The sequence below is a fragment of the Limanda limanda genome, chromosome 7 (genome assembly GCF_963576545.1).
Source record: "Limanda limanda chromosome 7, fLimLim1.1, whole genome shotgun sequence".
Taxonomy (NCBI): Eukaryota; Metazoa; Chordata; class Actinopteri; order Pleuronectiformes; family Pleuronectidae; genus Limanda; species Limanda limanda.
This window is the reverse complement of record NC_083642.1, coordinates 21,496,322-21,506,221: the sequence shown is the minus strand read 5'-3', so window position 1 is coordinate 21,506,221 and position 9,900 is coordinate 21,496,322. Positions and strand designations below refer to the sequence as shown.

Below are 9,900 nucleotides of genomic sequence, written 5' to 3'. Positions count from 1 at the left end.
AGTATGGAGGCATGTTGGGATGTTTTGTTGTTGTTTTATAACGTCTGAAGAAGGGGTCACTTTGGCTGAAACACTGTTTACGTGAACTCAAACACTGCACCCACCCCTCCATCGGTGTAGTTGTGTGCAGATAATGGGTGCGTTTTCATTTTTTGGTGAATAAGGGCTTTGTATCTGAGGAGCAGGATCTTGAATACTATTCTGAATTATACAGGGAGGCAATGCAGAGAAGCTAAGACAGGACAAATAAGATCTCTCCATTTAGTTCCTGTCAGCACTTGTGCTGCAGCATTTTGGACAAATTGGAGCTTTTTCACAGACTTACTGGAACATCCTGATAATAAAGAATCACAGTAATCCAGTCTAGAGGTAACAAATGCATCAACTAGCTTCTCAGCATCCTTCTGAGAAAGGATATTCCTAATCTTCACAATATTGCTCTTGTGGAAGAAAACCATCCTGGAGAATTGTTTTATATGTGGGTCAAATGACATGTCCTGGTCAAACATGACTCCAAGTTCCTCACAGTAGAGCCGGGGGTTAATACCATCCAAGGTGAGTATCTGGTCAGACAGTGTTTTTCTGAGATGTTTTGGGCCAATTACAATCACCTCAGTTAGTCTGAGTTTAGTAAGTTAAAAGCCCTGGGTCATCCAGGTCTTGATGTTCTGGAGACATGCCTGAAGTTGAAGTAGCTCGGTGTCGCCTGCGTAACAATGGAAGTGAACGTGGTGCTTTCTGATGATGTTGCCAATAGGGAGCATATACAAGGTGAAGAGTATCAGTCCAAAGACAGAACCTTGTGGAACTCCATGACTAACTTGTGTGTGCATGGATGAGTCATTGTAAATGTTAACCAATTGAAATCTATCCATTCTTTTAGTCTTTACACGTTGTTTCAGTCTCTGTTACAGCATCTTTTGATCTATGGTGTCAAATGCGGCACTAAGATCCAGCAGGACAAGTACAGAGACAAGTCAGTTCTCTGATGCCAATAAAAGGTCTTTAGTAACTTTTAACAGCTGTTTCTGTGCTGTGATGGATTCTAAATCCTGACTGAAACTCTTCCAACAAGATCCAACAGATCTCACTCATGATCTTCCAGAACGTGAACAGTTTGTACACTGCAGCAGATGTGGAAAGTTGACAGAGATCTATTCACAATAACTGAGTGCTGGATTTGACACACAGAGGCATAACACGTGAGAACTTGTACAGATCATAGATACTCCCATGGTCCGATACCGATACATGGACTTTTAGTGTCGGCCAGTACAGAGTAGTGAACTGATACCAGTGCATTAATAAAGATAAAAGCTTATAGTTTAACAGCTGTATGCTACTAGCCCTGTATGGAAGTGATGCTTGCTATCATTGTCGTGTGGTCTGGTGCAGATAAACCATTTGAAAAACTAATACATACAGAGAATGATCGAACATTTTTTATAGTTTGACAGTCATAACTGAAAAAGATAACAATTAAATAAATCTTGGAATACACAAAAATGAACTCCTAATTTCTTGCTTTGGGGATGTCTATGTTGAATTGATCATGTCGTTTGAATGCGGTTTCCCAAGTTTGCAGCTGCAGTTTGTTATTTTTTCCCTTCACCTTGGTGAACTTGGGTAACTCTGGTTTTTCAAATGCTTTATGAGATTGGTAGTTTTTGTTATGGGCAACACTGATGGCAATATTTGAAACGGCAGTCTTTAATACTGTACACATCTCTTTTTCACTTGTGGGACTTTCCAGCATCGGATATGGAGAAATTGCTGACATTAGCTAGCACTGGCTAATGCTACACTACCAGAAATCACTTCCTCTTTACCGCTGTAAAATGTAAATGGTCTTTGATGAGCTATGCCACATCACATTATAATCATTTGTTCATTTCTGGACATTCAGTCTACAAACAAGGAATATGCAAAATCCAGAAACAGCCAGCTAAGATTTTTAACAATTTAAAAACAAGTTAACTTATCCAATCAACTGAAAAATATGGGATAGACATTCACATACATTTTTTGTATGTTACATTACATTACATTTCATTTAGCTGACGCTTTTATCCAAAGCGACTTACAATAAGTGCATTCAACCCCGAGGGAACAAACCCAGAACAACAAGAATCAAGACAGTACAATTTCTTTGAAATAAAGCAAAACTACAAAGTGCTATTGGTAAGTGCCATTTTAGTGCTACCAAAGTGTTAGTTTCAAAAGTGGTTAGTTTTTTTATTTTTTTATTTTATTTATTTATTTTTTATTCAAGGTACAGTCGGAAGAGGTGTGTTTTTAGTTTTCTGCGGAAGATGTGTAAACTTTCAGATGTCCGGATGTCAATTGGGAGCTCATTCCACCATTTAGGAGCTAGGACAGCAAACAGTCGTGATTTTGATGAGTGTTTAGCTGGCAGTGAAGGAGCAACGAGCCGTTTAGCTGAAGCAGAGCGGAGTAAACGTGCTGGTGTGTAATGTTTGACCATGTCCTGGATGTAAACTGGACCTGATCTGTTCACAGCATGGTATGCGAGTACTAGTGTTTTGAACCGGATGCGGGCAGCCACTGGTAACCAGTGAAGGGAACGGAGGAGCGGAGTAGTGTGAGTGAATTTAGGTTGGTTAAAAATAAGTCGAGCTGCTGCTTCTGGATGAGCTGCAGAGGTCGGATGGCAGTAGCAGGTAGACCTGCCAGGAGGGAGTTACAGTAGTCGAGGCGTGAGATGACCAGGGCCTGGACTAGAACCTGCACCGCCTTCTGAGTGAGAAGGGGGCGTATTCTCCGGATGTTGTATGTATAGCATGAATCTACAGGACTGTGTTGTTGCAGTAATGTTGGCAGAAAGGGAGAGTTGGCTGTCAAGTGTCACACCCAGGTTCCTAGCAGTGTAAGTGGGGGTTAGCACGGAGTTGTCAAAGTTAATAGTCAGGTCGTGTGTGGGAGGGTTTTTCCCTGGAAGGAAAAGTAGTTCAGTCTTGTCAAGGTTAATCTTCAGGTGGTGAGCGGTCATCCACTGAGAGATGTCAGTCAGACAGGCAGAGATTCGTGCTGCTACCTGTGTTTCTGATTGAGGAAAAGAGAGGATTAGTTGGGTGTCATCAGCATAGCTATGGTAGGAAAAACCATGCGAGTGAATAACAGAGCTGAGAGAGTTGGTGTACAAAGAAAAGAGGAGAGGACCCAGGACAGAACCTTGAGGGACACCAGTATTGAGAGGACAAGGTTTAGAAACAGATCCTCTCCAAGTTACCCGATAAGTGCGGTCTTTGAGATAGGAAGAGAGCAAGGAGAGAGCAGAGCCTTAGATACCCAGGTCCTGAAGGGATGAGATCAGGATCTGGTGGTTCACTGTGTCAAATGCAGCAGAGAGGTCTAGAAGGATAAGGACAGAGAAGAGAGAAGCTGCTCTAGCAGTGTGAAGTTGTTCAGAGACAGCAAGGAGGGCAGTCTCAGTTGAGTGACCTGCCTTCAAACCAGACTGGTGAGGGTCAAGAAGATTATTGTGGTTCAGATAGGAGGAGAGTTGATTAAAGATTGCTCGCTCTAGAGTTTTGGAAACAAAGGGAAGAAGAGAGACAGGTCTGTAGTTATTTACTGCAGACGGGTGGAGGGTGGGTTTCTTCAGGAGAGGATTTACTCTTGCCTCCTTCAGAGAATTAGGGAAACAGCCATTTGAGAGGGAAGTGTTGATAAGATGGGTGAGAAAAGGAAGAAGGTCAGGAGCGATAGACTGGAGAATGTGAGAGGGGATGGGGTCAAGGGCGCAGGTGGTTGGGGGGGCGGAGGTTACCAAGGTAAGAACTTGATTGGGAGACAGAGGGGTGAAAGAGGAGAGCGAAGGGGATAAAGATGAAGTTGATGGAAGTGTGGTTATAGAAGGAGGATCGGAAAAAGAAGAGCGTATGTCATCAATCTTTTTTGTAAAGTAGTTGACAAAGTGGCTTGGTAGAAGGGAGGAAGGAGGAGGGGGACTGGGGGGGTCGAGGAGGTTGGAAAAGATGGAGAAGAGTTTTTTGGGGTTAGAAAATGAGGATTGAATAGTAGTTTGGTAAAAAGTGCTTTTGGCTGTGGAAAAAGAGGCAGAAAAAGAGGAGAGAAGAGACTGATAAGCGAGCAGGTCGTCCAGGTGTTTAGATTTCCGCTATTTCCTTTCTGATGCTCGCATAGTGGCTCTATCATCACGCACCGAGTCAGACAACCACGGAGCTGGGGAGGACTGGTGGACCTGTCGTGACATGAGAGGACAGAGGGAGTCAAGAGAGGAGGACAGAGTAGAGAGGAGAATGTCTGTGGCAGAGTTAGGATGCATGAGTGAGAAAGAGTCAGTGGAAGGGAGGGCAGATAAAACACAGGATGCTAGCAAGGCAGGAGAGAGGGAACGAATGTTGCGACGGACAGGCACAGACTCTGTTGATGTGGAAGGGTTGACGTTTTGAGATAGTGGGAGAGTGTAAGAGATAAAGAAGTGGTCAGAGACATGAAGTGGGGTTACAGTGAGGTTAGATGTTGAGCATTTTCTGGTGAAAATATAGTCAAGGTGGTTACCGGCTTTGTGAGTAGGAGGGGAAGGACTGAGTGAGAGAGCAAATCTAGTTTTTAATCTAAGACAGCAGATGCAATAGTAATCTAGCAGAGAAGCTTATTAAAGAAAAAGAAAATACTTTGCCTGACTTCAAGTAGTCGAGTAGAATGAAACCCCAGAAGTTCAAATGCACACATGTTGCAAGTACATGCCTCAGAACATCTGTGGAGAGCCTTTTGCAATGACACTGGTCCAACCAACTGCCCCAAACCCAAACCTATTCAGTTTTCTGACATAAATAATAAACAAAGCAAGCTCTCCTAACTGAAAAACTGGAATTAGTGAATACTTGGCATTTGTGCCTGAATGAAAAATAAATAATTAATCAAAAAAATCTACCTGTGTGCAGGTTCCGTTTTATACAAAAAGTATAAATAGTTGATAGTTGTTTTAAGAAAATAAACATGAACCTGCCTTTTATGATACCATTAGTGCAATGTTTCAGTTAGGTTTGCATTACCATTGTTCCATCCATACCATCAATTTCTTATCCTATAGAACCCATGGTTTCAGATAATCCCAACAGTTTGGCAGTTCACCTGAAGAGTTGTCAGCCAAAAACAATATTCACAAATGCTCATATCTTGATATATTATAGATACCTGCACAAAATAAGCCTCGTTAATGCATTCTGGTTTCATATATCAAAGTCATAATATTTTTTAAGTTTAAAAAATATTCCAATAATAAAATTGAATATTGGACTGTGGTATTATGAGTCTTTATTCAATTAAACCTAAAAAATAATATTATCCATAAGGTAATAAGAACACCAACGAGATACAGTGTATAATATAATATATTAATGTTATATGTATTATTGCTGGAGATAACTTTGTTTGTTTGAAGAGTGGACAGCTCATTATCTGCTTAATTGTAAATTATTTTATTGTTAAATGGACAATATATCCACAACTTCCTACTAAAGTAAATGCACATAGGCTACAAACTGTGGAAGAGCTGAATATGACTTTGACTTTAGAAGTCAAAGACAAATATTGAGGGAGATAAGGTAGATTCTTCTTTGAAATGCGACTTCTGCGAAAGAAGCTGTAACAAGAAACATCTACAAAAATAGGCTGGAAAATGTCTTGGAAAAGGAAAGAACACAGGAAGGAAAAAAACGTTATAGACAACATCAGGCATGACAGAAAAACTACAAAGCCGTGTAACATTATTGGATTATTAGACTGGGAAATCTTACATAGTGTGAAAAGCAGCTCTTGCTTTATTATTTTGTGTGATGAGATGTGAACTCATAACTAATAAGATATCGCACCATAATGTAAAACCACTGAGGAATTAATAATGATCATCACAAGGACATCGTGTGTTTCATTAATGTTTCAACATGGACCACTTGCATTTAACTTGCACAACTTCAGCAGAATCTGTAACACATATTTTATATTTGTTAATTTTTCTTTTATTTGTATGTATCTAGTTTTATTGTAGCCCATAGTTTTGTTGCTGCTAGGTTGCTCTATGTTCGTTATGGACCAAGCACCGAAGCAAACTTCAAACTACTTCATAGTCAATCTGATTGTGGTTCTGGAAAACCACGTGTGTTGTGCGTTGTGTCCGATCTGTCATTGTAATTCACAGCAGTTGTCATCTCTCTCTGTGTGTGTCCCGTCACACAACCAGTCACCATCCTCTTCCCACCGATTTGGCGGCAACTAGAGAGGCGCCACACCTCAGCAACAATAGAGCAGCTGCTTCAGCATCAATGGGCTCCGGCTGACCTGTGGCTTTATGAGTTTACGCGCCATTTTACTCCTTTCATAACCATGAGAGTCTCTTCAGGGCAACTGGGATTCATAATAAACTTGAGACACGTATAAAACCACGAGGTATAAAGATCAAACCACACCATCATATTCAATGAGTGAACGTTTATTGAAAATCAATTGTCAATGACAGAACATTTGTTTCAGAAAACAGTTTTTTTTCTCTTTTATGACATCAATGTATAACAAATAAACCTATTTAACACATAGTGTTTACAGACTATAATGTTGCACAGACCAAAATACTTTTAAGTCCATCGTGCAAACCTCAAATAAAATAACCCTTGGGGTTTTACAAAAGTGTTGTCTACAACCCGTATCTTTGAAACCCCAAAGAGGATTGCGTCTTAAAAAGTTCATAAACTTTACCGTTTCTTTAAGATCTGTGCTCGCGTGCCCGCTGGCATTAAACGCAAAACGAGCCAAATGCTGAATTCAATTATTATACAGCAACTCCAATAACTCTCCTTCGTATATCCCCAAGACTACAGTGAGGCTATTGTAATACATCTAGTACATCACAAAATAAATAACACACATGAGAAATGAAGTGTCCATCTAGTCTACCAAGGTCTCCACATGTCTGCGCTGACAGGCTGCGGCTGTGCGCTGCTCGGAGCCACTGCGCTGCTGCTGCTGCTGCTGCTGCTGCTGCGGGACTGGGTCTCCAGTCTGGAGCTGAAGCTGGATTTGAGGCTCAGGAGTCTCTGTTGGATCTGAGGGAGGCTCCTGGAGCTCTGGGCGCAACAGTTCAGGCAGGTTGGGGTGACGGTGGCGGACATGGACTGCTGAACGAAGTCGTTCACCCGCTGGCACGCGTCCTGATCCAGGCTCGTTTTGGGAAGCAGAGCGGAGACGCGCTGGAGGCAGGCTTTGTAGCCTTCTCTGTAACTGTCTGCGGAATCTGGAGGAAGCGAAGAAAATGTTTGATTAGAAACTGGAAATCCACGAGGAGGATGTGTGAAGTAAAGCATTTTTAGAACACGCATATCATAGTTCAAGCGGTGAGGCTCACCTTTGACAGGAGAGGTAGGAAGATCTCCGAGGAACCGGACTGTCATTTCCAGAATATCAGCTTTCTCCAGTTTGGAGTAGCGTGCGTTGTCTTTTCCAACAAGAGGCAGAATGAGGCTCTTCAGATGAGTGAGACTGTCATTGATACGAGCACGTCTTTTCTTCTCGAGCAAGGGTTTCAGAGTCTGGAAGAAATAAGGAAAAACAGTTATTATGTTGCTCTTTCAAAGAATCAGGGCAATGAAACATTTGCAGATGAAATGAACAGTTGTCTAGTATCTCAGCCTTCCTTACCTTTCTGAGTTCGTTGGCTTGTTTTCTCTGGGCCACTGTGGACCTGGCTGGGAGAGGCTGGTTGGCCTCAACGATGATGCTGGGACTCATTTTGTTCGCTTCTTGGTGTTGTGCTTTTGGATGAGAGGTACTTGCGCTGTGACCGGCTGAGCTGAAGTGTGAGGCAGGGCTGGCTAGCCTCCTATTTATCTGGGCCCGGCGCGTCAGGGCGGGGGGAACACAAGGGGAGGAGGGGGTGGGGGCGATGCCCCTGGGAGACGAGCGGCGCTTCTATCTGGACCATCTGGCCTCTAGCGGGCCCCTGCATCCGTCTACCGCTGGTATGCAGAGTTTCAATGATGCGTTAACATTTTAAGATTTAACTTTAATTTTCATCCAAAATCCGATAACGCACACGAGCCAATGTTGTTTTCATCTAATACAGCACATGTACAACAGCATATACGTCTATATTGCTCTTCCGATTTCCCGACAACTGCTTAATGTTTCGTCTGCCTTTGTTAAGTTTATTATCTTTTTGTACGATATATAAATAGGTTTATGTATCAATTCCCCACAAATGATTGGGCTAAATGCTCAAAGATACACTTGTGTGTGGGATGACAAATCTGAGAGTTATATTGCTATAAAGGAGCACTGAAAACGTTTTATATATGATAATAATATGAAAATACAAAGAACATCCGTTCGTTTATTAATGCTCATGGGCTCAACTTGCCCAAAAACACAGAACCAGACGAGCGTTTCTTTGGTGACAGGAATAATCTATTCCAAAAAAATAATAAATCAGCCATACCCAAGCCACGCTATGTATGGATTAACATCTGCTTATGGAACCCCCAGCAGCTTGTTTCCAATTCCAACAACACGGTGTTTACCTGGCGTGCATGTGGGGGAGGAGACTGAGTGACAACCTGCAGCACAGGCACAGGACCGCGTTTATCTCTAGTATGAACATATGTGTGCACAAAGAGCCACGCAACACACAAGTCTGCACCCACACTGCATGGGGGACACGATGAGGGACAGGCCAGTTAGCGAGGAAAAGACTGGACCTTGATGGACTAAAAAAGTCCCTTGTTTGTATAAACCAACTTATAACATCGCATATATTTCAAACTAAATTCATAGTTGCAGTTTAAAAAAAAATTCAAATCCGTTTGGGGGTTTCAGTGAATCTCTGGTGGGGACCATGACACCGAGCAGCGCTGGAGCTGCCTGTGGGATTCACGCGTTCGGCACGCGCCACAGCAGCGCAACAGATGGGCGAACCCCCCTCTTCCTCTTCCATGTCGACACACCACAAACACTCCCCTCCCCCACTCCCACCCCCTGTCTGTCAGCGGCGCACCACTCCTCTGCTGGTCCCATCAGCATCCCGGCTCCTGCTCCTCATCTTCCGACCCCTCACCATCACTGTTCTACAACGCTTTTTTTTTTTTTTGGAGGGAGTTTGGCTTGGGTCACGGTGCATTAACACAATGGCACTGTTGTAAAAGAAAAAAAGCACAGCAATAGGCCTACAACCATATAAGGAAATCCTGGGAGGCTGTCAAGGAAAAAAGCCGACTTTTAGAATAAAAAATCTATTTAAATATCGTTTATATGTAAACTGATGTTGAAGCTAAATGTTTTAGATCCTTTAATATATTTCAATAATATCCATTGATAGATATTTTGTGCTCAATATCATGAACAATGCATCTGCGCGAAATACTGCCTTTACGCAGCAATCGACGCACGGAACTGTTCGTTGAAGCGCTTCTATTTTACTTCTATTTAAATGTCGCTTTTATTTACATTCATAAACAGATGTGCGGCTCAACAAGCTCGTATCATTTTGGTTTAAAGAAAAGACGCTGCTCTTCGGCTGCAAGCTGCCCCCGGTAATTTGAGGGGTTTTCCACCCTTATTTTTTTCCAGGCATTATAGATGCACGGTTTCGCACGCGTCCTGCCCCATGGGGCCCCTCAACACAACTGCCATCAAGTCCAGCCTGGGAACGGACCCTGTGATATGGGACAACAAAAAAAAAAAGTTGAAGAGAGGCTTCGGTTAGGAGCCTTTTTGTCCTGGTTTCAGCGTGGGTATCCATCTGTGCAAGCTGAGAGAACAGGGATCCTTTGTTGAAGGACGTACAGAAAAGTGGAAATCACCAAGAATTTTAGAGCGACTGTACGGGGAAAGAGATATGATGAGTCTCTTTGTTTCTTATGGTTA

The 9,900-nt window shown here is 42.6% G+C and overlaps 1 protein-coding gene across 1 annotated transcript; it reads right to left on the bottom strand.

Annotated features, from left to right (window-relative positions):
* Positions 1–6,935: 6,935 nt before the first annotated feature.
* Positions 6,936–7,878, bottom strand: LOC133005760 (transcription factor HES-2-like). The gene is made up of 3 exons (XM_061075538.1): positions 7,681–7,878; positions 7,388–7,571; positions 6,936–7,276 (listed from the first exon to the last, which is right to left on the bottom strand). Exons 1-3 carry the CDS (start codon positions 7,768–7,770, stop codon positions 6,936–6,938), a joined length of 615 nt encoding a protein of 204 aa, XP_060931521.1. The 5' UTR covers positions 7,771–7,878.
* Positions 7,879–9,900: the final 2,022 nt, after the last annotated feature.

Excerpts from the sequence above, each read along its gene's own strand:
- LOC133005760 (XM_061075538.1), bottom strand. The coding sequence starts at position 7,770 with ATGAGTCCCAGCATCATCGTTGAGGCCAACCAGCCTCTCCCAGCCAGG. Across the intron at positions 7,572-7,680 it reads AAGCCAACGAACTCAGAAAG|ACTCTGAAACCCTTGCTCGA; the intron begins GTAAGGAAGGCT and ends TATTTCTTCCAG. Across the intron at positions 7,277-7,387 it reads TCCTACCTCTCCTGTCAAAG|ATTCCGCAGACAGTTACAGA; the intron begins GTGAGCCTCACC and ends CGCTTCCTCCAG.